The sequence below is a fragment of the Mustelus asterias genome, chromosome 1, assembly GCF_964213995.1.
Source record: "Mustelus asterias chromosome 1, sMusAst1.hap1.1, whole genome shotgun sequence".
NCBI classification, from domain to species: domain Eukaryota; kingdom Metazoa; phylum Chordata; class Chondrichthyes; order Carcharhiniformes; family Triakidae; genus Mustelus; species Mustelus asterias.
In genome coordinates, this window is record NC_135801.1 from 77,936,225 (window position 1) to 77,963,565 (window position 27,341).

At 41.2% G+C, this 27,341-nt stretch overlaps 1 protein-coding gene across 7 annotated transcripts; it reads right to left on the reverse strand.

Moving 5' to 3' along the window:
* Positions 1-522: 522 nt before the first annotated feature.
* Positions 523-27,341, reverse strand: paqr3a (progestin and adipoQ receptor family member IIIa). Of its 7 annotated transcripts, none has more exons than XM_078213837.1 (7): positions 27,199-27,341; positions 26,375-26,563; positions 25,855-26,017; positions 14,124-14,279; positions 12,423-12,533; positions 4,139-4,229; positions 523-3,609 (listed from the first exon to the last, which is right to left on the reverse strand). In XM_078213837.1, exons 2-7 carry the CDS (start codon positions 26,557-26,559, stop codon positions 3,470-3,472), a joined length of 846 nt encoding a protein of 281 aa, XP_078069963.1. In that variant the 5' UTR covers positions 26,560-26,563; positions 27,199-27,341; the 3' UTR covers positions 523-3,469. The 7 variants fall into 7 exon arrangements, with proteins under 7 accessions (XP_078069963.1, XP_078069959.1, XP_078069960.1 ...); XM_078213833.1 differs by having other exon boundaries at positions 12,423-12,620; XM_078213834.1 differs by having other exon boundaries at positions 12,423-12,620; positions 27,170-27,334.

Genomic DNA, 27,341 nt, shown 5'->3' on the forward strand with positions numbered 1-27,341 from the left:
ATTGTCCAAGTTTGAACCAAGGTTAATATAAATTGTGCAGAGCAGTGGTCCCAGCACTAACCTTTGTGGAACACCATTTCCTCCTTCTGTCGCTCAGGTGGTTATGTTAAACTGACTAGTCTATAATTCCCTGGACATATCTGGCCCATCAAATATGGGAATTACATAACTATCCGTCAGTCAGCATTTTTCTAACAAATTGAATACAATTAGTAATGCCTCTGCTATTTCTTTCTTAGATGCAGTCCATCCAGACCAGAACTTTACCATCTTTGAGATGTAGTTTGTTTTTGTTTTAAATGCATACTTTACTCATCTTGTCATTCAATCTCCCTGGTAAATATGGAAGCCAAATAATTATTTGATATTTCTGCCATCTATCATTACCTGTTGTATTATATCCCTTAATTCTATTGCTATCACAGCCTTTTCTGATGTGCCTGTAAAATATTTTATATTTGTCTTCCTAATTGTTTTTGATTTCTTTCTTAATCACTCCACATTTCTCATTCTTTTGCTGTGTACTTAGTGCATGCCTCTTTGCTAACCCTTGTTTGTTTCCTTATGGCCAGGATTTTTAGAATGGTGGCATTTCCTGACCTGCCATCCAGAGAGTCAGCAAGGATCCTGCCAATACTGCCTGCCCTGCAGCCATTCTGTGCTCAGTGTTAATTGACTGCAGGCAGGACTTCTGCCCTCAGGAGGGGCTCCCGCCTTAGAGCTGCTCGCCAACCTGCTTGGCCTGCAGCTTTCTCGTCCCTGCAGCAGTTGCTGGTGCCTATGAATTTTGAGGTTTTCAGGTGAGGAGTTGGGGTGTAAAAGGCAAGGCGTGAGGGAGATCCTTTGGCTACCCAATCTTAAGGGGCTTCTGATGGAGGTGCACACGGACATCCTGCCCAAATCCTGAAGCTGATCATTTTTGGGCTTTCCACATCCTCGGGAATTCCTCCTGTCAGTTGGATGTGAAACGGCCCTTAAGTAATTGGCTTCTAAGACCCTCAAATAGGGCAAAGATCGGAGGCCTTGCCTGCCCCAGCCTAAAATTGCTGAGGTTGGAGTGGGTAGGAACACAGCAGGAAGCCTACCTATGATATTTCATGTCTGCAAACTTGCCGGTGGGGAAGTCTAAAATTCAGGCCCAAGTCTTTCTTTATCTGTTAGGTCAATAATGTTTAGTGTGCTTTTTTAAACACAATTTTTAAGTATTTCCTATTCTGCACTACTTTCCCTTTCCAATTGAAGTCACCAAAAGGAAAATTGGGTAAGGTTTATATTTTTGATTTTTAAGGATCATGTTTGCATCTTATTAAAATTAAGATTGTTGTTTTGTAGGTTAATTATTTCACTTAGAGCCGCCTTCCTCGCATAATTTACATACTTTTAAAATTAGCTTTGTTGCCCAATTATTTTGGATTTTCCTGATCTGTCTATTCTTTTACATTTTTGCATTCTGCAAATGGGCCTTGGTGAGATTTATGAAAAAAAATCCCAACTGTTTTGCTTCATTGCTACCTCCCAAGATAATTTTCACAGCACCTCGTGTAATTAAGCAGATATTGAAATAACTGAATCAATTGTGTTGGAAAATGTTTTTATTTATAACACCAGGGAAAAATGAACAAAGCTCCATATAGTTTGTCATATTGAACTCTCAACAACTTCATCCCCCTCTTTCTTCCTCACACCACACCCCTCTAAAAATAAATTTACAATTTCAGGATTTATACAATCTTTTCCAGTCTGTTAAATGCACACAGCTTTAGCATTGCATCACATGACTAGCTTGTCCTTTAAGGGCAAGTAGTAAAAAGGAATAAAAAACAAGTGTGAATCAAATGTAATTACACTAAGTACCATCATATTCAAACAGCACAGGTTCTACTGGTAGATAAGAAATTTTCTTTGCACAAAACACCAAAAAACCTTGCACATTGCACGTAGCCCTCCACTAATTTTATATCAAAGGATAAGCTTAGAACATAATACTCTGAAGTTCTGGGAAGGGAGCACAGATTTATAAAATTTACCCATTGGTGTTGCTCAGTAATTGTTCCATCCTTTGAAGAATTAGTTCAAATACCAAAGATTTTTTTTTTTTAAAAGGAAAATAGAAATATTTTTTCCCTTTTCAGATTTACTAGAATCTTTTATCCATCAGTTATGCTTGATCTGTTCTAATATGCTATAATACCCTGGCTAGCCAGTTCAGCAGAGAACTTTAAGGTAACAAGAAAATCTAGCTGCCTACTTGCTCTCTTTAGCTTATCGAGGTAGAAGTAATACACGTTCTCCCTCTTATACTCCCACAATAAATATCAATTCCCCTCAGAGAAATGGTCAACCTGACCAATCGGTCACCAAGGTGACAACTTTAAGGTACTCAGAAAACTGTCTGATCATTTGCTACACTATCAGGACAGTGGCATTCAACACCAGTAATCTGTACAACCTGATCAAAGTTGAATCTTTCAGTAAATGAAAATTCATTCAATGTTACTTATTACTAAATGTAGGTAGATTATCAAACATTTTAGAAATGGCTGTTCTTATTCATGAAGATTAAATGCCACATGTTTGAATTCTGTCTATACTATCCCTAAATATAGATCTGGAGGATACTGTCTCGATAAGGAGATTAAGCAGTTGTCAATTCTCTCCCTGATTTTATTTTTATGGATGCATTTTAATATTGGGCTAGTTGATAACATGTTATAGTTTAATTTCAGCAAACACTCTGCTCTCCTCCTTTTATCTGTCTCCCAGCTCATGAAGGAATAGGACTTAATAGCAAACTCCAGTGTACATAGATTGGAAAGAAGAACACATTTTATTCTTTTTATTTATGGCGAACACAAAGTAGTGATGGAGTGAGGTGACTCCCTAGGAGACAGTCTTAAGACTACTTGGGCTTGCAATCAGGGGTAATAAAGGTGTAATACAGCACAGAGCCAAGGTTAAAAGACCACCCACTCACTAAATTTGAGATTTCGACACCTGGCCAATGCAAGTCTGCATGTGCATAACTTGATTCATTATCGTTACAACAAGCAATCAGCAATCTCGCCCAGTTCACCTTTGCAGGTTCTTACGTGAGACCAGTATGTGACATTTATCACTTGAGTCTCAAGTTCCATAATATCTTACTAACAGGATAAGGAACACATTATTTGAAGGATGACTATTACACATTAAAGTGTAAGCTCTTTATATAAATACCTCAAACATCTTAGAAAAAGCTACTGGAAAATATCTGCAGTGTATAATTATACGCATCTGGAAACTAACTGCTCTCTTTAAACAAAAATGTCTGTGTATATATACAGATTAATAAACAAATAAATTCAGCAGTATAACTTTAACACACTTGTCATTCCCCTGCCCATAGCCTTGCTCAGTGCAGTACTACAGATTCTTTAACAGGCACTTCTAAGGAAATTGTTCACCGAACTACAAGACACTTATGTAGCAGTTAGGTATTCATTAGTTGAGAACAGGGTTGGTTGTGTCTATACTGTGTGATGTAGACTCCAGTTTGGTGCCACCAATAAAACATCAGTACAACAAGGACATGCCAGCACTGATGGCTGGAACCGAGGTAGTTGAGCTGCCCTGTAAAAGATAGAAATATTAATTTATGCTCCACCATTCAAAGAATATTACAATGAGGACAAAATTTTAACCTGCATCACTAGATCAAAGTAGCATTAGGATGTTGAAGTGTTTAATCATAAAAATTGTAAACATACTAATGGTTTTGTTTTTAAATGCTCTTTCAAGTAAGGTCTTAAACTAAACCTATCTACTGGGCAAACTATTTTAAACCTTTGAATAGGGGGAGTAGATCAAGAAACTAGTTCAAAGCGAAAGGGTAAAAGGAATGCCAAAATATCGTCAAAAATAAATGAACTAATTACTCCTGGATGTGCAGTCTTGTTCCTTTAGTATTTTGATTCAGCTTGGTATAATTCCAACACATCATTCTCTTTCACATATTAGACTCATTTGGGAGGCTGAAACTTACATTGTGTTATAAGTTTGTATAGGATGTTGTAACAAATCACATCCTGAGGCTGGTTATGTAGCTAGCTTTCATATTAGTTGTGATTGTCTGAAAAATCAAACTTTAACCTCTACTCACCTGGAAAATATCTTTCTGGAATTTTTGTGATGTAGAGAAAGAAAGCTACTGCACCGATCAAATACATCACAAATACACGTGGAACAAATGCCTGGGAAGATAAAGTAATTGAATTATGAGAAGTTACACAAAATGATTAGGGTTAAACTTAATGATTTCGTTCAGATACATTTTATGTTTTTAAGTAAAAATCCAAACATCAATTTCTGCTATGAACCACTATTCATTCATAGAAAATAGGGGTAGCAATAGGCCATTTCGACCTTTGAGCCTGCTCTGCCATTCAGTATGATCATGAATAATCGTCTATATCCCCGCTTTTAGAGTCTAGAAATCTATCCTTTATTAATCTAGAAATATTTTCTAGATGGGCAGCATAGTGGCACAGTGGCTAGCACTGCTGCTCCAAGTACCTGGGTTCAAATCAGGCCTTTGGTGACTGTGTGAAGTTGGCACTTTCTCCCCGTGTCTGCATGGGTTTCCTCGGTGTTCTGGTTTTCTCCCACAGTCCAAAGATGTGCAGGCTAGATGCATTAGCCATGGGAAAGGTGTGCAATGGGAGGGGGGGGGGGGGTCCTGGCTAAGATACTGTCAGAGTCAGTGCAGACTATGGGTTGAGTGGTCTCTTCTGCACTATAGGGTTCTATAATTCCATTTTCAGTGTCTTATCTACCACAGAAGGCTGTGGAGGCCAAGTTCACAGAGTGAAAAGGTTTCTCTCCATCTCAGCCCTAAATGGACTACCTCTTTTCCTGAGACTGTGACCCCTTGTTCTAGACACCTTAAAGCCTCTTATCATCCTCCCCACCAAGGTTCATGTTGTCAACCAACTTGGAAATATTACATTTGGTTCCCTTTAAGGAGCAGTTTAAAAGGTGAAAAGATAGATTTTAGCAAAGGAATTTTAGAGTATGGGGCCGAAATGACTTGAGACCATGGGTGGTTGGGCAATGGCAGGGGCTGCAGTCCTCTACGTTTATGTTTGTGTTAGGAAAGGAACACCTTTAATACTGATTCAAGGTTTGTTTTCTGCCAAATATTCACTGTTAATGGTAGTACCCCCCTCCCTATTTTGGTGGCAAATCAAATAATTAATTAAAATCAAATAAACTGAGGGACAAAACACAGGACAGCCCTTTAAAGATATACCGTCAGAAACACAACAAATCACAAATGAAACTTAAAACATCAAATCAAAATGTGATTAAAGGGGTTGCTATGGCCCCCCACCATGCATGTAGGATCTCAACAGGGCTGAGCATAGAGCTGAAGTGCTAACAAAAAGTTTTTTAAACTCAAAAAGGGGTGCAGTCTACAACGACCTACATACACATGGTCAACGGACTCTACAGCCGCAGTTAAGGCAGGCTCCTTCGGAGTTCGTGAACTGATGGATTTTACAGTTGTATGGGACTGCAACTTGCAACACTCTCCACCCCAAGTCCCCAATGTTAAGGGGGAGGACTCCTCTAAAGAGGGGTCTCTGCCCCAGATGATGACAACGTGTTTCTGGGCAAGTGAAAGAAGTGTGAGGTGTGCAGCAGCAACCCATATAGAAAAAACCTCCATGCGAAAAAGCATGAAAGGCTGTGGGGCTCAGACTCCTCAGAGTAGAACTCCTCTGTATACTTCCTTATTTGTATACCGTTTACCGATATACAAATTGATGTCAGCCTGTAACCTAAGACTGAAGTGAGCCAATGACTTCACACCTTTTATCACTTAAGATAAAATTTTCCATTAATCAGTCTTCTCCCTTCAAACCACAAGTTATTCAGAGTACCAGTTCAGGTCTTCATCCATACTTCACCTCCCAAATACCCAGTCTTTCCCCACTGCAGTGAACTAAGATCATCCTGCTCACTTCTTAATCCCTCCAGTATTGTGCCAGTCTACTTCAGTGATCTACTCTAGCCATGCATCCCTGGGCATGCTTTCTGTCTAATTAGGCTTAAACTTATTCCATACCTATCTTGTTCTGTTAGTTGAATGTTCAACTACTTATGCCCTTGTCCTGCAGAATTCTTGATGTTGAGAGTGGCTGCCCTTGACACCAAAGCAACATTTGGCAGAATATGTCGTCAAAGAGCCCTGAGAAAAACTGATTATTGCACATTGTTCAGCACCATATGCAACTCCTCAGATACTGAAGCAGTCCATGTCCAAATGCAAAGGACCTGGGCAACATCCAGACTTGAACTGACAATTGGCAAGTAATATTCACACTACTCAAGTGTCAGGCAATGACCATTTGCAACAAGAGGGAATATAATCATTGCCTCTTATATTCAAAGGCATCACATCACTCAATTTGTAACCCCCAACATTCTGGGGATTACCATTGACCAGAAACTAAACTAGCCATATAAATACCGTGTCTACAAGAGGTCAGATGCTCGGAATCCTGCAGTGAGTAACTCACCACCTGACCCTCCCCCAAGAGCCTGTCTATAATCTAAATAGCACAAGCCAGGAGTGTGATAAATACTTTCTCTTTGGCTGGGTGAGTGCAGCTCCAATAACACTCCAGAAGCTTGACACCATCCAGGAAAAAGCAGCCTACTTGATTGGCATCCCAAACACCAACTCCCTCCACCACCAACACACTGGCAATCGTCTACAAAATGCACTTCAGGTACTCACCAAGTGCACCTTCCAAACCCCACGACCACTATCCTCTAGAAGGATAAGGGCAACAGATGCATGGGAACATCAACTGCAAGCTCCCCTTCAAGCCATGCACTAGCCTGACTTAGAACTAAATCCCCATTCCTCACTGTCAGTGGGTCAAACTCCTGGACCTCCCTAACAGCACTGCAAGCATACCTACACCACATGCAATGGTTCAAGAAATCAGTTCGCCACCATCTTCAAGGGCAATTAGATGGGCAATGAATGCTGGCCTGGCTAGCAAATCCCACATCTCACAAACAAATAGATTTTTAAAAATTCTGTTGCTAAACACTAATGAAGAGACACCTGGGATAGATAAGCATAAATTATTGAAGGGTAATGTGAGAAAGCGTGTTCTTTATAAATACAGGCATGGAGCACAAAAGCAAGGACATTTTGATGAACCTGTATAAAACTCTTGTTCGACCTCAACTGGACTGTGTGTCCAATTATGGGCACTGCACATTAGGAAGGATGTGAAGATTTCAGAGAAAATGCAGAGATGATTTATTTGAATGGTTCCAGGGATGAAGAAGTTCAGTCAAGTGGATAGATTAGAGAAGCTAGGACTGCTCTCACTAGAGATGATAGAGAAGATTTGATACAAGTGTTCAAAATCATGAGGGTTCTAAGTAGAGCAGATAGAGAAACTCCCCATTACTGAAAGAGTCAAGTATCAGGTCACTGATTTAAGGTGAATGGCAAAAGAACCAATAGTAATTTGAGGAAAAGATGTTACTTAGCGAGTGGTTATGATTATGAACTGTCCGAGAGTTTGGTGGCAGCAGATACAATTGGGGGGCTTTCAAACAGGAATTGAATAAACACAAGAGAGTAAATTTGCAGGGCTACAGGGAAAGGACAGGGAAGTGGCACTAGCCGAGGTTCTCTTGCTCAAAGCTGGCACAGATATGTTAAGCCAAATAGCTCCCATCTGTATTGTAACATGTCTATGATTCTATAACCGACATCCCATCTGCTTTGATAAGCACACACACCATACTTTAGCTTGGGGCGGCATGGTAGCACAGTGGTTAGCACTGCTGCTTCACAGCTCCAGGGTCCCAGGTTCGATTCCTGGCTCGGGTCACTGTCTGTGTGGAGTTTGCACATTCTCCTCGTGTCTGCGTGGGTTTCCTCCGGGTGCTCCGGTTTCCTCCCACAGTCCAAAGATGTGCGGGTTAGGTTGATTGGCCAGGTTAAAAATTGCCCCTTAGTGTCCTGAGATGTGTACGTTAGAGGGATTAGCGGGTAAATATGTGGGGGTAGGACCTGGGTGGGATTGTGGTCGGTGCAGACTTGATGGGCCGAATGGCCTCCTTCTGCACTGTAGGGTTTCTATGATTTCTATGATTTCATACTCTTTAACAAGGCCTTTCTTCTTCATCCCGTAATTCGGCTTTTGTTTTCTGTGAAACACTGAAAACATTCACTGAACAGCCTGATACACAAGTTGCTGCTTGCAAAAGTTGACCATGCACACCATGTGAAATATACTGTAATGTGGAATTTTGATGTGTGCAAAGAATGACCCAGAATAATGTATTAACTGATTCCTTTCCAATAAGGAAGTTCTCAGGTTGCCCTTCTAGAAGGTACAGACACAATTGGAATCTTAAGAGGGGGATATTGTCTTTGAACACATTCTATTATGCTATTGTTTGTCATGACTTTAGCTGTAAGATTTAACTACAAGATAAAGGGCCAGTTCATTAATGTCCCTGAAGGAAGGAAATCTGCCATCTTTATCTGGTCTGGCCTACTGTGACTCCAGACCCACAGCAATGTGGTTGACTTTCAACTGCCCTCAAGGATGGCAATAAATGGCCCAGCCAGCAACGCCCACATCCCATGAATGAAATTAAAACACATGAGTAGAAATTTCTTCTGTGTGGTGAATCTCTGAAATTCTCTACCCCCAAGGATGATGGAGGCTGGGTCATTATAAGTATTCAAGGTGGAGGTGGATAAATATTTGATAGATTGAGGAATAGAGACAGGGCTATGGGGAAATGGCACAGAAAAGGACTGGAGGCCAGCATAGATCAGCCATGAACGGTATTAAATGGCAGGGCAAGCTTGAAGGGTCTGGTGGCTTACTCCTTCTATTTCCTGTGCATCTTAAGCATGCAAACGCCCCATCTAAAAATATTAAAAGATTCTGTTACTAAACACCAAGTTAAAAATCCAATGCCGGCATCTTCACACCAAGTTAAAAGTAGTCTTGAAACTAAGCTAATTTGTCCAAAATAGCTAGATCCAAGGTTTGATTTAATTTGTTCATGAATGAAACTATGCAACAATACATTGTTGAATTTGATGAAAATTGTTAATACATATTCAGCATTATGTTATTGGATAGGATGCACTATTTACTTAAATTGATGCTTCAACTAACCCATCCCAGCATGTTTTTTTATTTGCCCCAAACGCAAGCATTACATTATGTATAGTTTAAACTCATTTTATCTAGGGAGTCACACAATGCAAGCATAGGAGGGGCTGCGTTTTCACAAGCTTTGGCGCTACTCATCTTCAATCCTTTTATTTATCCTGATGTAGCACCCATAATTATTTGATCATATTGTATATAATCTATGCTATGTTCTTGGAAGACCTGGCTAAAGTTTAGTGACAGGGAGCCAAGTTAACTCGAGAAAATGCTTGTTTCAGGTGGTTTGAGATGGCCAGGGTGGGGTCCAGTTCACAGTGCCGGTTTCGCTGGTGAGTGGGCCTACGCTTCAGCGATGCCATAGGCATCGAGATGATGACTGCCAGTGTGAGTGAAGTTGTGGATGGTGGTCTTGGCTCCCCGGCACAGAATATTGGTGCTCACATTGATGAACTGCAAGATATCCTAAAGAGAATGGATGAAGCAAAGAAAGAATCCTGTCAGTCGAGAGGGCAGTTTCCTTGGTGGAGGCTTACCGTCAGTCCTTGGAAATCCTGCTACATGGTATGTCGAACATCCTGGTTGATTCGAGGAGATAGAGCCAGAGAGAGTATCTGTGCACCCAGTTTCCCCAAGGGAAGCTAGGGTTGAATCCTCAGCCAAATTTGAGAACGGGATGCCATGCTTTCACAATTGCAATTTAAAAGCTGGGTATTGCGAGTTCGATGGAGCACATTGCATCTGGTCTTTGAGGCCTGGGGTAGGTCAAAGGCTTCGACCACTGGTCTTACATTGTCTTGACCTCTGAATTGAGATGGCCGGACACGACAGGTCTTTTCCTTCTACCAGGGCCTAGGTTTCTCTTTACCAGGGCTTTGGGACGACGACATGCTGGAGGTGCAAAGGCTTAGGTGAAACTTTGGATGGATCCTGGATGTTGCTTGACAATCCTCTCATGGCTTTGACCTTTAAGCTCTGTGAATGGTTATAATATCTTGCAGTTCATCATTAATCTTGAACTTTGTTCCATTGTGATTTTGTGTTATTGTCTTTTATCCTGACGTGGGTGTATGATATACGAACAGAGGCATTTGTCACCTGTTATCCTGTGAAAATCAGGATTCATTAATCAAGTGTTGCACCCTCTGTAATTATATCCTGGTGTTGATCCTGTACTGTGCTTTTTCCTATTGATGGGGGCAATCCTGTAACTGACCTCGGAGGTGAATTTCACCAATATTCCTGTTTAGAGTAATCCTTGAATGTAACCCCCATAAATTCGTCTCTTAATTGATCCCATTACATGACTTATCACATTGATAGGGGCAATCCTGTGAGTGAGCATGGTCGTGAATTTTCGTTTATTATCCTGATATCCTGGTGAACTCAGGGACATCCATTTACTAGAGCTGTGTGAATTTTATCAATTTTCTCATTTTATAATCCTGGCAGAGTGATGGATTTTTTTCACCTAATATCCTTTGTTACAATTATGGTTGAGTAGCATCATTGCAGGGACGTGGGCAAGTGGTTTAATATGGAGGGAGTGGTTAAGAGCCTACGAGTCCTCGCAGAACTTATGGGCTCTCATTTATTTGTATTTCAGTTGTTTTGTGGTTATAAAGTATTTTGGGATTAATGAATCCTTGCTTGTTTCCTAATACGGTGCAGACAAATCATGTATCCTGGAAAAGACTGGGTGCTTTTTGTTGTTGGCATCTCTGGTGTTGTTGGAGTGGGGGGTTATGTTCTGGTGCACGCCTGGGCATCGTTACCTATCCTTGGATATCTAGCCGTGTTAGGTTGGTCTTCTACTTTGGCTTGGCTGTGAGGGTAGTAACAGTGGTCACTTGATTACTTGGCTTACAGAATCCACAATGGGCATATTATCCCGTTGTTAGAGTTTCTCTGATGAAGGGAAATGGCTCAAATCCCATTGAATGCAGGGCTTAAACAGCGTGTCTAGGATGCCTAGAGACAGGGATAGTTTGCTTTGTTCAATGTATGAGTGTTTTGAGTATTTTTGGTTTGTTGGTCCTTATTCTGGCGTGTTATTGAGCAGGTTAGAGCAGTAGTAGCAGGCGGAGGGCATGTTAGGAGGGGGAGTTGGTTGCCCTCACCTGAGAAGTCCCCTTTTGGGGGTTTCTGGACTGCTTCCCTTCTTGAGACTTGGGTTCTCCTGGGGATGTAGTATCCTATTGGTTGCAGGGCCTGAGTGTGAGTCTGGGTGCTTTGGTTCAGCATTGTTGGGAGTCTATCTTTGGTTGGGGATTAGGCTGGTTGGAGGAGTAGGTCACCCCCTCCAAGTAATCTTACATGGAGACTTCCAGACTGTCGAACTTCTTGACGGTTGGCCACTCCTGGGGGAGGGCACAATATACTGTTTCTTGTGAGATTGTGCTGCCATTCCTGGTATCTTTCCTGTGAAAGTTTTTGCTGAAAGACCACATCTGGCATCTATTGAATAATCCTGATGCTCCTTTCTCTTTGGCATTTTTATTTTGGCTCTGATTCGTTATAGTTAACCCGAGAGAGTTTCCCTTGTTGGGAGGAGAGTCGTTTCTCTCCCCAAGATACCCTATGATTGGGTGTCTTGACGATTCTTCTTCTCCTTGTGGGTAGGGTTTCCTTGGTGGAAAATGGTTTAAATTTTTGGGTGATTGGAGGGGCCTGATCAGTGCTTCTGACATGACTGGAGAGGAGGAAGGTCGGTTGTGTTGTGTGACTACGTGAGTTGTATGAATCCTTTGCTTACTGGTTCCTGTATGAGAGCCACATCTTGTACCGATGGCAGTATCCTGGTGTTCCCCCTTTTCTGTGTTATCCTTTCATTGCTTGGAGGTCTTTGGATGATGAATTAGGCTCCATTTGGTTGCATATTACTTCATGAGGGATCCCGTATATTGTGCAGCTCTGTCCCTATTATCTGGTGGAGGACGGCATGTACCTTGGGGCCATGTGCTCATGGTTTTATAGTGAGATTCCCCACTCTTTCTAGAATCCTTTCTTTAGCTGTACGAGAGGAGACGGCAACCACAACTATTACAAATGGTTCAAATTATCAACCATTGTATGAATGTTCACTGGTCTTTCTGTAGGTTTATGTGGAATAATGATTACTCTGTACTGTACTTGATTTTTGGGATTTGTTGCATTTTGATAAAATGGAAAACTTTCAATAAAAACATTTTTAAAAATAACTAATTTTATCTCACTCACCTGGACTATTGGTGTGCTCATCCCTCCATTCTGCCAAATCCAGTGAATTGTTGGGATAAATCCATACACAGACACACAGCAAAAGATGAGTGCACGCAGGCTGTACCACTGCTGAGTGAGGTAATACGGATGTATTTGTGCAAAGAATACTGCCAGTATCATTGCCAGCACCATTATTAAGTACACCTGTCGCCAATACTAAGCACAAAAATACAATCAAGTCTTTTATACAAACTATTGCTTTGGGGTTGGAAACTTCACTTTTAATTGAAAATGTTAGTAACTCTATTAATGTGACACTCTCACAATTGAATATGATAGCATATTTATTAGCAGTAGATTAGTTTACAAAAATGCTATAATCCAATGAGTTAATTTGCATTTAAAATACCGAAACATGTTATTTAGAGAGCACTTTTAATGCAATGAAAGCATTTCACAGGACCATTACAAGTTTGATACTAAAGTGCATATGGAGATATTAGGTCAGATGCCCAAACACTTATGAACACATGTACAAACTATGAAGTAGGCCACTCAACCCTCTGAGCTTGCTCCGCCATTCAGAGATCATGGCTGATCTGATTGTAACCTCAACTCCACATTTCCACCCACCCCTAATAACTTTTTGCTTCTGCGCAACAAGAATCTATAAGACTCTGCTTCAACCACCTTTTGAAGCAGAGTTCTAAAGACTCTCAATCTCCAGAGAAAAGATTTCTCCCCATCTCTATCCTAAAGGGGCGACCTCTCTCCACATTAGCCCTCAGGATCTTATAAGTTTGCTCAAAGGAGGTAGGTTTTAAGGAGTCTCTTGAATGAGGAAGAGGTAAAGAGAGGGTACTCTAGTGTTTGGGGCCTAGACACTGAAGGCATGACTACCAAGGGTGGAGCAATTAAAATTGGGGGATGTCCAAGGGGCCAGAATTAGAGGAGTGCGGATATCTCGGACTGTCGTGGGGCTGAAGGAGATTACAGAAATATGATATACAATGACATGGAGGATTTGAAAACGGGTGAGAATTTTAAAATCAAGATGTTGCTTGGCCAGAAGCCAATCTAAGTCAGCAAACAGAGGGGTGATAGGGGAATGGGACTTAGTGTGATATAAGACATGGGCAGCATAGTGTGGGATGATCTCAAGTTTATGTAGAGCTGAATGTAAGAATTAAGCCAGAGGGGCTTTGAAATAGTTGGGTCGTGCAGAAACAAAGGCATCAACTGTTTCCAATGATGGAAATAGGCAGTCTTAATGACGTTGCAGATTTGAGGTGGGAAGCTCACCTAAGGGTCAAATGTGATACCAAGGGGATGCAAACAGACTGGTTTAATCTGAAACAATCCCCTAAGACAAGGATTGGATCAGCAGCTAGTTAGAGTTTGCAGTGAGGACCAAAAATAATGGCCTTGGTCTTCCCAATATTATAAAGAGATAATTTACTCTCAGTAATTTAAACTAATATGTTATTCCCCATTCCCCAACCACAGCATGTTTGAGAGATGGGAGCTTTTCCTGTTAACAAGCAATACATTTCTCAATGTGACCCTGTGGTTTTGCTTATTTGTGACTAGATATGGCATGAATTTCAATCAGGGTTTAATTATCACTTGGTTAGTAAAGAGAAATGTGAAATATTGCTGTTAATCATCGTGTGAAATCAACCCATACAAGGTTTAAGCATATTGAGTAAAGAAACTCACCTCATTACAGTAAAAGGCATAGAACACTGCAGGGACATAGCAGCCTAAAATCCCAATGGCAATACCAGCATAATCGAGGGCCATCCAGCGTCGATTAGCTTTTTCAGAGCGATGACAGCAGAACAGGTGATATCCCGCTGAACATAGCATACAAACCTACAAAACAAATACTCCAAACTAATTACAATGAAATGTAAGAATACTTAAATATTGCAAAAAGCTGCCTAATGTCCAACCGTACATGCAAAATGATTTCAATGGGTGTTCCATTTACAACTTTTTAGCAAATCTCAAAACCTGTTGTAGTGATGTAATGAATAAGCAAACAGCTTATGTCATAAGCATGGCATACTATTATCCACATCATGCCAATTTAAAACCAAGCAACTGTCTCTGTCCCTCATCACTTTAAAGAATAGTAAATAGGAAAATAGCAAAAATGTCTAAATGCAAATAGGAAGCAAGGGGATAATCAAAAGGGTAGAGCACTGAGAAATGAGGAGGGCCAACTTACAACTGACAATGAAGGAACACTGGGGATGCTTATGCTTTAACAAGACGGTGAAGTTTTTCAGCAGTATTAGACAATGCAATTGAAAGCCAAGTTCATGCCAAGCTATTAACAACATAATAGATTGCTTTGCTTCTCTGAATCCTGTGCCAAGTCCTATAATTGGTAAACACATTGGAAAGAAAGCAGTGAGCACAGCTGCCAAAGGGATTTGCACCATCTTTGAATTTCCAGGCCTGAAACATTCCAGTCATCTATATGAATCAATAATCAGTCAGAAAATAATTTGGGCAAAGCCACTCCATGGCATACCTGCAGTCTTCAGCAGCCCCAGGCAGTTAATACTATGAAAGTTCTGAAATATACACACAACTCCCATGAAGCAAGCCTGGAGAGCTGAACATAGAAAGAAATCATAGACAACATCATCTTTGTCCAAGCACGTTTGGCTGAGGACACCTCCAATTAGACCTTGCTCAATCATAGAATCCTACAGCGCAGAAAGAGGCCATTCGGCCCATTGAGTCTGCACCAACCTCAATCCCACCCAGGCCCTCTCCTACATGTTTACCCACTGATCCCTCGAACCTATGCATCCCGGGACACTAAGGGGCAATTTAGAATGGCCAATCCACCTAACCCGCACATCTTTGGACTGTGGGAGGAAACCAGAGCACCCGGAGGAAACCCACGCAGACACGGAGAATGTGCAAACTCCACACAGACAGTGACCCGAGCCGGGATTCAAACCCAGGTCGCTGGAGCTGTGAAGCAGCAGTACTAACCACTATGCTACCATGCCGCCCAATGTTCAAAGCCGTGCAGTGGGCCCTATTTGTACTCGGTAAGGGATCACAAACAAGTATCTTTGAAGATTCCACATGTTCGCTGTCAGGCAAAGGCACATGTTCCTATCCTCATCACAGGTGTTAAGAAGTGTATACCTATCAGAGAGGCCCAGGACCATGGTGTTTCCTACACTGTGGATGGTCACCATCTACCTTCGCACTTCTTCACTATGCCTCTGGGTGATCAGCTCTGCAATTCATCTCACAGAAGTGCAGAGTGTAGCCAGCTGGTTAAAATAGCCTTAAAAATATTCAATGACACAGCCTCCACTGATTGATGGGAAAGAGACTGCAAAACACTAACAACTCTCACTGAAGAAAATCCTCCTCATCTCTGTCTTAAATGAGTTTCTATACTGAAACTATGCCCCCTAGTTCTAGAGCACCCACAAGGTATAACATTCTCTCAGTATCAATCCTGTCAAGCCTTCTCAGAATCTTATAAGTAATCTTATAAGTACAGGCTCAACCAGATCAACCTTTCCTCATTATGCAACCCCTCATCCCAGGAGTCAGCTGAGTGAACTGTCTCTGAACTGCTTCCAATGCAGATATGTTTCTTCTTGCTTAAGATGACCAAAATTACATACAGTACTCCAGATCTGATCTCACCAATATCTTGTACAAGTGTAGCAAGACTACCTGACTTTTATACTCCATATCCCTTGCAATAAAGGCCAACATCCCATTTACCTTCCTGATTACTTGCTACACTGACATGCTAACATTTTGCAACTCGTGCAAGAACACTCAGGTCACTCTGTACTGCAACATTCTGTCGTCTCTCTCCATTTAAAATATGCTGTTTTTCTATTTTCCTGCCAAAGTGGGCAACCTCTCATTTTCCCACATTATACACCATCTGTCAAATCTTTGTCCACTAACTTAACTGATTTATATCCCTCTGCAGATTATTTGTATCCCTCTCAACTTCCTTTCCTACTTAACTTGTACCGTCATCAAATTTGCCAACAATTTGCCAAACAGTTCACTCAGCTGACTCCTGGGATGAGGGGTTGCATAATGAGGAAAGGTTGATCTGGTTGAGCCTGTACTTATAAGATTACTTATAAGATTCTGAGAAGGCTTGACAGGGTTGATACTGAGAGAATGTTATACCTTGTGGGTGCTCTAGAACTAGGGGGCATAGTTTCAGTATAGAAACTCATTTAAGACAGAGATGAGGAGGATTTTCTTCAGTGAGAGTTGTTAGTGTTTTGCAGTCTCTTTCCCATCAATCAGTGGAGGCTGTGTCATTGAATATTTTTAAGGCTATTTTAACCAGCTGGCTACACTCTGCACTTCTGTGTCATTAATATTGATCGTAAATAGCTGAGGCCCCAGTACTGATCCCTGTGGCACTCTTAGTTATAGTTTGCCATCCTGAAAATTACCCATTTATCCTATTTCCTGTAATTAGCCAATACTCTTTCCATGCTAATATCATTCCAACACCATAAGCTCTTACTTTGTGTAGTAACCTTTTATATGGTATCTTATTGATTGCCTTTTGGAAAATCCAAATATACAACTTCTACTAGAACCATAGAACCATAGAAAATTACAGCTCAGAAACAGGCCTTTTGGCCCTTCTTGTCTGTGCCGAACCATTTTATGCCTAGTCCCACTGACCTGCACTTGGACCATATCCCTCCACACCCCTCTCATCCATGAACCCGTCCAAGTTTTTAAATGTTAAAAGTGACCCCGCATTTACCACTTTATCCGGCAGCTCATTCCACACTCCCACCACTCTCTGCGTGAAGAAGCCCCCCCCTAATATTCCCTTTAAACTTTTCTCCTTTCACCCTTAACCCATGCCCTCTGGTTTTTTTCTCCCCTAGCCTCAGCGGAAAAAGCCTGCTTGCATTCACTCTATCTATACCCATTAAAATCTTATACACCTCTATCAAATCTCCCCTCAATCTTCTACGCTCCAGGGAATAAAGTCCCAACCTATTCAATCTCTCTCTGTAACTCAGCTTCTCAAGTCCTGGCAACATCCTTGTGAACCTTCTCTGCACTCTTTCAATCTTATTTACATCCTTCCTGTAACTAGGTGACCAAAACTGTACACAATGCTCCAAATTCGGCCTCACCAATGCCTTATATAACCTTGTAAGAAGTTTAACAACACCAGGTTAAAGTCCAACAGGTTTATTTGGTAGCAAAAGTGTGGCTTTTGCTACCAAATAAACCTGTTGGACTTTAACCTGGTGTTGTTAAACTTCTTACTGTGTTTACCCCAGTCCAACGCCGGCATCTCCACATCATTATATAACCTTACCATAACACTCCAACTTTTATACTCGATACTCCGATTTATAAAGGCCAATGTACCAAAGGCACTCTTTACGACCCTATCCACCTGTGACGTCACTTTTAGGGAATTCTGTACCTGTATTCCCAGATCCCTCTGTTCAACTGCACTCTTCAGAGTCCTACCCTTTACCCTGTACGTTCTACTTTGGTTTGTCCTTCCAAAGTGCAATATCTCACACTTGTCTGTGTTAAATTCCATTTGCCATTTTTCAGCCCATTTTTCTAGTTGGTCCAAATCCCTCTGCAAGCTTTGAAAACCTTCCTCACTGTCCACTACACCTCCAATCTTTGTATCATCAGCAAACTTGCTGATCCAATTTACCACATTATCATCCAGATCATTGATATAGATGACAAACAACAATGGACCCAACACCGATCCCTGCGGCACACCACTAGTCACAGGCCTCCACTCTCTGGCTTCTTCCATTGAGCCAGTGTCTTATCCAATTTACTACCTCCCCATGTATACCCAGCGACTGAACCTTCCTAACTAACCTCCCATGAGGGACCTTGTCAAAGGCCTTGCTGAAATCCAGGTAGACAACATCCACCGCCTTCCCTTCATCCACTTTCCTGGTAACCTCCTCGAAAAACTCTAATAGATTGGTCAAACATGACCTACCACGCACAAAGCCATGTTGACTCTCCCTAATAAGTCCCTGTCTATCCAAATATTTGTAGATCCTATCCCTTATCACACCTTCCAATAACTTGCCCACCACCGACGTCAAACTTACTGGCCGATAATTTCCCGGATTTCTTTTGGAACCTTTTTTAAACAACGGAACAACATGAGCCACCCTCCAATCATCCGGCACCTCCCCCGTGAATACTGACATTTTAAATATGTCTGCCAGGGGCCCCTGCAAGTTCAACACTAGCTTCCCTCAAGGTCCGTGGGAATACCCTGTCCGGTCCTGGGGATTTATCCACTCTGATTTGCCTCAAGACAGCGAGCACCTCCTCCCCATTAATCTGTAAAGGTTCCATGGCCTCCCTACCAGTTTGCCCTATTTCCGTAGACTCCATGCCCATTTCCTCAGTAAATACGGATGCAATAAAACCATTTAGTATCTCCCCCATCTCTTTTGGTTCCATACACAGTCTACCACTCTGGTCTTCAAGAGGACCAATTTTATCCCTCACTATCCTTTTGCTCCTAACATACCTATAGAAGCTCTTTGGATTTTCCTTCACTCTGTCTGCCAAAGCAACCTCATGTCTTCTTTTAGCCCTCCTGATTTCCCTCTTAAGTAGCTTCTTGCACTTTTTATACTCCTCGAGCATCTGATGTGTTCCTTGCTGCCTGTACATTTCATACAACTCTCTCTTCCTCTTAATCAGTGTTACAATCTCCCTCGAGAACCAAGGTTTCTTATTCCTATTTACTTTGCCTTTAATCCTGACAGGAACATACAAACTCTGCACTCTCAAAATTTCTCCTTTGAAGGCCTCCCACTTTCCATTTACATCCTTACCAGAGAACAGCCTGTGCCAATCCACACTTCCACTAGTTCCTCTTTATCCACCCTGCTTAAAGAACCCTAATTGATTTATCAAACACTATTTCCATTTCACAAAATCACACTGACTCTACCTGTTAGTATTATGATTTCCTAAAATGTCCTACCAGCACCACTTTAATAATGGATTCTAGCATTTTCTCAATGATAGACATTAGGTTAACTGGCCTATTGTTTTCTGTCTCATCCTTTCTCTTGAACAGTGGTGTTAAATTTCAATCTTCTAATCCGCTAGACCCTTTCCGAAATCTAGGGAATTTTGGAAGATTGGAACCAATGCATCTACTATCTCTGTGGCCACTTCTTTTAAGACTCCAGGATGTAGGCCATCAAGTCATACAGATATGAGGGTGGAACTTAAAACAATACAGATTGTTTTAAGTTGCACCCTCCCTCTTGCTGCTTGATCTATTCTTGGGATGCTTGTTGTCTTCTATTCTACAGATGGATACAAAATATTCAAAGCCTCTGCCATTTCCTTGTTTCCCATCATTAATTCCGCAGTCTCGCCCACCAAGGGACTGATGCTCACTTTAGCTATACTTAGCTTTTTTATATTTGTAGAAGCTTTCACTGTCTGTTTTTATATTTCTTGCTAGTTTTCTTCAATTTCTCCCTACTATATTTTTAGACATCTTTTGCTGGATTCTTAAACTTTACAAATCTTCTGGCCTACCACTAATCGTCACAACATTGTATTCCTTTTGATTCAATTTAATACCACACTTAACATCCTTAGTTAGCTACAGATGGTGCATCCTTCTGGTAAAGTCTTTCTTTTTCAATAGAAAATGCCTTTGTTGAGAGTTATGAAATATCTCTTTAAATGTCTGCCACAGCTTCTCCACCATCTCACTTTTTAACCTATTTACATAGTCCACTTTAAGCATCTCTGTCATCGCATCCTTATAATTGCCTTTATTTAAGTTCACGATTAGTTATGGATCCATATTTCTCAATCTCAAACTGACTGTGAAATTCTACCATGTTATGATCATTTTGGCCTACAAGATCCTTCACTATAAATAATTAATCTTCTCTCATTATACATTACCAAGTCCACAATAGCCTGTTCCCTTCCAGTTTCCAGAACTTATTGTTCTAAGAAACAGTCCCGAAAACACGATGAATTCATCCTCCAGGGTACCTTTACCAATTTGATTTGTTCAATTGATGTGAATATTCAAGTCACCCTCAACGATTGAAGTACTTTTCTTGCAAGCCACCATTATTTCTTGACTATATCTCACTATTGTACTGATTGCATCCTTTATTAAGAAGTACTATCCCATTTCTTTTTCCATTCCTCCTGTCCTTCGGCAATGTACAATATACTCAAATATTCAGGTGCCAACCTTGGTCACCTTGCAACCATGTCTCTGAAATGGCTATCATAACACTCTTATTTCTATTTTTGTCATCAATTCATTCATATTGTTATGAATTCAATGAGCATTCAGATAAAGAGCCTTTAATTCTGTCTTTTTTGGCCTACTTTGACATTATTTACTGAAACACTTGTGTTTGTATGCTGTTCCCCTTCTTATCACACTTGATACCATTAGCCATATCATTATTCTGCACTATCCCTTTGTTCTTTCTCTTTCCAAATGTTCCCTTACATGAATCCTCCTGCCCACCCCACTCTACATCCTTAGTTATAGGATTTACCAAGTCACTGACCCCAGTACGGTTCAAGTGAAGATATTGCTCCCCCTTTCCTCAGTAGATAGAGAATCTGGTGAACTGGTGCGGCAACAATGATCTCTCCCTCAATATCAACAAAACGAAGGAGATTGTCATCAACTTCAAGAAGCGTAGTGGAGAACATACCCCTGTCTACATCAACGGGGATGAAATAGAAATGGTCGAGAGCTTCAAGTTTTTAGGTGTCCAGATCACCGACAACCTGTCCTGGTCCCCCCCATGCCAACACTATAGTTAAGAAAGCCCACCAACGCCTCTACTTTCTCAGAAGACTAAAGAAATTTGGCATGTCAGCTAAGACTCTCACCAGCTTTAACAGATGCAGAATAGAAAACATTCGTTTGGGTTGTACCACAGCTTGGTATGGCTCCTGCTCTGCCCAAGATCGCAAGGAACTACAAAAGGTTGTGAATGTAGCCCAATCCATCATGCAAACCAGCCTCCCATCCACTGACTCTGTCTACACTTCCTGCTGCCTCGGCAAAGCAGCCAGCATAATTAAGGACCCCACGCACCCCGGACATTCTCTCTTCCACTTTCTTCTGTCGAAAAAAGATACAAAAATCTGAGGTCATGTACCAACTGACTCAAGAACAGCTTCTTCCCTGCTGCTGCCAGACTTTTGAATGGGCCTACCTTGCATTAAGTTGATATTTCTCTACACCCTAGCTATGACTGTAACACTACGTTCTGCACTGTCTCTTGTTTCCTTCTCTATGAACGGTATGCTTTGTATAGCGCGCAAGAAACAATACTTTTCATTATATATTAATACATGTGACAATAATAAATCAAATCAAATCCTGGTGCCAGTGGCCCATGAATCAAAATCCATTTCTCCCACACCAATCTTTGAGCCATACATTTTGATTTGATTTATTGTCACATGTATTAACAGAGTGAAAAGTATTGTTCCTTACGTGCTACACAGACAAAGCATACTGTTCATAGAGAAGGAAACAAGAGCGCAGAATGTAGTGTTACAGTCATAGCTAGGGTGCAGAGAAAGATCAACTTAATGCAAGGTAAGTCCGTCCAAATGTCTGGCAGCAGCAGGGAAGAAGCTGTTCTTAGTTGGTTGGTATGTGACCTCAGACTTTTGTATCTTTTCCCCGATGGAATGTGGTAGAAGAGAGAATGTTCGGGTTGCGTGGGGTCCTTAATTATGCTGGCTGCTTTGCCGAAGCAGCGGGAAGTGTAGACAGAGTCAATGGATGGGAGGCTGGTTTGCGTGATGGATTGGGTTACATCCAAGACCATTTGTAGTTCCTTGCGATCTTGGGCAGAGCAGGAGCCATACCAAGCTGTGATACAACCAGAGAGAATGCTTTTTATGGTGCATCTGTAAAAGTTGGTGAGAGTCGTAGCTGACATGCCAAATTTCCTCAGTCTTCTGAGAAAGTAGAGGCATTGGTAGGCTTTATAGAACCATAGAAAATTACAGCTCAGAAACAGGCCTTTTGGCCCTTCTTGTCTGTGCCGAACCATTTTATGCCTAGTCCCACATCCCTCCACACCCCTCTCATCCATGAACCTGTCCAAGTTTTTCTTAAATGTTAAAAGTGACCCCGCATTTACCACTTTATCCGGCAGCTCATTCCACATTCCCACCACTCTCTGCGTGAAGAAGCCCCCCCTCATATTCCCTTTAAACTTTTCTCCTTTCACCCTTAACCTATGCCCTCTGGTTTTTTTCTCCCCTAGCCTCAGAGGAAAAAGCCTGCTTGCATTCACTCTATCTATACCCATCAAAATCTTATACACCTCTATCAAATCTCCCCTCAATCTTCTACGCTCCAGGGAATAAAGTCCCAACCTATTCAATCTCTCTCTGTAACTCAGCTTCTCAAGTCCCGGCAACATCCTTGTGAACCTTCTCTGCACTCTTTCAACCTTATTTACATCCTTCCTGTAACGAGGTGACAAAAACTGTACACAATACTCCAAATTCGGCCTCACCAATGCCTTATATAACCTTACCATAACACTCCAACTTTTATACTCAATACTCCGATTTATAAAGGCCAATGTACCAAAGGCACTCTTTACGACCCTATCCACCTGTGACGTCACTTTTAGGGAATTCTGTACCTGTATTCCCAGATCCCTCTGTTCAACTGCACTCTTCAGAGTCCTACCCTTTCCCCTGTACGTTCTACTTTGGTTTGTCCTTCCAATGTGCAATATCTCACACTTGTCTGCGTTAAATTCCATTTGCCATTTTTCAGCCCATTTTTCTAGTTGGTCCAAATCCCTCTGCAAGCTTTGAAAACCTTCCTCACTGTCCACTACACCTCCAATCTTTGTATCATCAGCAAATTTGCTGATCCAATTTACCACATTATCATCCAGATCATTGATATAGATGACAAACAACAATGGACCCAACACAAATCCCTGCGGCACTAGTCACAGGTCTCCGGTCAGAGAAGCAATCCTCCACAACCACTCTCTGGCTTCTTCCATTGAGCCAGTGTCTAATCCACTTTACTACCTCCCCATGTATACCTAGCGACTGAACCTTCCTAACTAACCTCCCATGAGGGACCTTGTCAAAGGCCTTGCTGAAATCCAGGTAGACAACATCCACCGCCTTCCCTTCATCCACTTTCCTGGTAACCTCCTCGAAAAACTCTAATAGATTGCTCAAACATGACCTACCACGCACAAAGCCATGTTGACTCTCCCAAATAAGTCCCTGTCTATCCAAATATTTGTAGATCCTATCCCTTATCACACCTTCCAATAACTTGCCCACCACCGACGTCAAACTTACTGGCCGATAATTACCCGGATTTCTTTTGGAACCTTTTTTAAACAACGGAACAACATGAGCCACCCTCCAATCATCCGGCACCTCCCCCGTGAAAACTGACATTTTAAATATGTCTGCCAGGGCCCCTGCAAGTTCAACACTAGCTTCCCTCAAGGTCCGTGGGAATACCCTGTCTGGTCCTGGGGATTTATCCACTCTGATTTGCCTCAAGACAGCGAGCACCTCCTCCCCTTTAAACTGTAAAGGTTTCATGACCTCCCTACCTGTTTGCCCTATTTCCGTAGACTCCATGCCCATTTCCTCAGTAAATATAGATGCAAAAAAACCCATTTAGTATCTCCCCCATCTCTTTTGGTTCCATACACAGTCTACCACTCTGGTCTTCAAGAGGACCAATTTTATCCCTCACTATCCTTTTGCTCCTAACATACCTATAGAAGCTCTTTGGATTTTCCTTCACTCTGTCTGCCAAAGCAACCTCATGTCTTCTTTTAGCCCTCCTGATTTCCCTCTTAAGTAGCTTCTTGCACTTTTTATACTCCTCGAGCATCTGATGTGTTCCTTGCTGCCTGTACATTTCATACAACTCTCTCTTCCTCTTAATCAGTGTTACAATCTTCCTCGAGAACCAAGGTTCCTTATTCCTATTTACTTTGCTTTCTTAATTATAGTGTCGGCATGGGGGGACCAGGACAGGTTGTTGGTGATCTGGACACCTACATTTAATTCTCTGATCTTATTTACCCAATGCCAATTTGCTCATGGCTGAGGCAGTAATTCAGGGATTATTACTTTTGTGGTTCATCGTTTTAATTTAACCCCTAGCTACAAGTAGAACCTCTCCTTAGTCCATCCTATATTGTTGGTGCCCATGTCGACCACCACAACTGGATCCTTTTCCACCCACTCCAAGTTCCCCTCCAGCTTGGAGGAGATATCCTTAGCCCTGGCACTGGGCAGGCAACACGGCCTACAGGATTCATGCTCTTAGTTGCAAAGAACCGCATCCATCCCCTTAATTTTGTGTGCCCTACCACAACTACATTCTTTTTAACTTTCCCCCACTTGATTGGACCATGCACCACAACGTGGTGGTCAGTTTCAATGCTACTGTTGACTTTATGGAAAGTAAGACTACTAGATTCAGTCCAGAAAAGTGCTGCGATGAACATAACCAACAATACTTTTCATTATATTGATATAATGAACAGTTGCAACAACTGTTAAAAGCCTAGCTTTTCTAATTGACAATCAGCAAACCCCACTGTTAATTCACCTATTTTAAAGTAATCACCAATAGTATTAAACAAGATCAAATCAGAAAATCTAGGCTCTAGTCTTTGACACATTGGAGGATAAATTATTTACACGTATTCTACTAATCTCTACATAAACCTCTGGTTACTGTTGCTCAAGAGCAACACCAGTCTCCCTCACTATTACTACAAGGTATGGAAGAGTTTATTTTGCTAAACAGTGAATTCTCTATTGAATTACTGAGTAAATGTTAATCAAAGTTACTGAATGAATAAAAGTTACTTTAAGTATGCATAAACTACCTCTTTTGCGGCCTGCAAAGATAGCAAAATAGAATAGAAGAACAATCAGCAGCATAACAAGTTCAAGTCTGCTACGAAAAGAACAATATGAAGAAATAACAATAAATAAACCAAACACAATAAATTTAGTATTCTTCCAGTGTGGCTGCCAATACAAGCAGTACAAAACTGGAACAGTTTACTGTTTAGAACATTTAAGAGCTACAAGGGTGGGGAAATACTTTTTTGCTTGGGTGTTAGGGTGTGGATGGGGCACTTGTAACCCATAAGCAGCAACCTGGATTAGGTGCAGAGGATGTACAACTATTCTGTCTCATATGACAATCTGAAGTAACAGGATGGTGAGATGGCCCTTTAAGAGAGGTACTTGTCAGTTCACAATTTTAAGTCACTGGAGTATCTGGCACTCAAAACAAAACATGCAATCCAATGAACCCTGCAAAGATATTTCTTCGATGTACAAACATGTCGAAAGAACTTGCCTGGAAGCAGAAGAGACAGATGGAATATATAACATAATCATCCCTCGAGGCATTTGCTTCAGGAAGTACAATGGTCATGTCATAAATGCCAAGACTGAAGAACAGGAAAAATCCAAGTAGATGACTCCAGATATTCACCGTCTCGTTCGAAAGAATGAAAAGACTATAAGGAAAGTATTAAATTATTCCAATGCAAAAAAACAAGAGCAACTATCAAGGTATCAAAACTAATTTCCTAAGTTATTCTGGTGAGCTACGTAGAACGTATTGACATGCATCGTAACATTATGTACAACATGGACCATTTCAGATACATTGCATTTATCAAATTACTAAGAAATAATGTTTTCGTTATTGAGACCAGATTTTCAATATTCCCAAATTAGTTCCTAAAATGCAACGTGACTTTGAGGGATAAATGAAAAGAGACTGGTTTTTATTCCACAAATACATTTGTATCCAAAAATTGTAAAACTTTGATAAATTGGGAGATCTTACGTGTAATTACTCTCTAACTCACCTTTTTATGCACAATTTCGCAGGTAAATATGCTCTATATCCATCTGTAATGTAAGGATTCTCTTTAAGAAAGGACGGAATTTGTTCATAGGTGTACAGCCGGATGCCTCGTGGTACAAGAACAGGCCAATAATGGTAGTTTCCTAGTTCAATGTAATGGGCACTTTTAAGCAACTTCTGAGGCATGATGCTGGAAATATAAAGATAAATTTTTTAAAAGTCAGGATCTTATCACAAACGATGAATGTATATCAAATAGATTAAATCAATAATGCCAATTCAAGCAAAGTCTCCAAAATAATTAGATCAATTACACAAAACATTTAGTTTGACTTAACCATTTAATACAATTAATGAAAATTACAAAAGTCTTTATAAATTTGCACTTCATGCAACATTTTGATAAACATTTAATTGCTCTTTTCTCCTCCAGATATTTTACCTTATTTAAAATCAATTTAAAAAAACGTTATGAGTTGGGATGCTGGAATCTCTCTAATTTATTATAATCTTGAAATTGTATTTCCTCGTGCTATTTCACACTTTAAGCTGATAAAATTAACTCAAACTAAAAGTCAGCTCAATCGTCTGATTTAAAAGCTGCTCTTAAATGACCCACAATAAATGATATAAAACGTTTATGTTTTAATGAAGCCCCAACAGCTTCATGGAGAGTTAACGCTGATGGTGAGAGTCAGGGAGCAGCTTCTTCCCCACCCTGACATTTAGATATCACCTTCAATCCAGTTCAAGCTGCCCAACTAACCAGTTTAACTAATTAACCAGGAGCCCTCACCCGCTGGTTGGAAATGGGGAAACTTTCACCTGGATCTTTAGGGCCGGCAGCGCGGCGACATCTTCACCCGAAGACACAGAGAGCCCCAACGGCCCGGGGACCAGGACAGGCTCTGCCGCCGCTCAGGCCCGGGGGACTCGGCTCTACTCCGGCCTTGCACCGGATACAATCC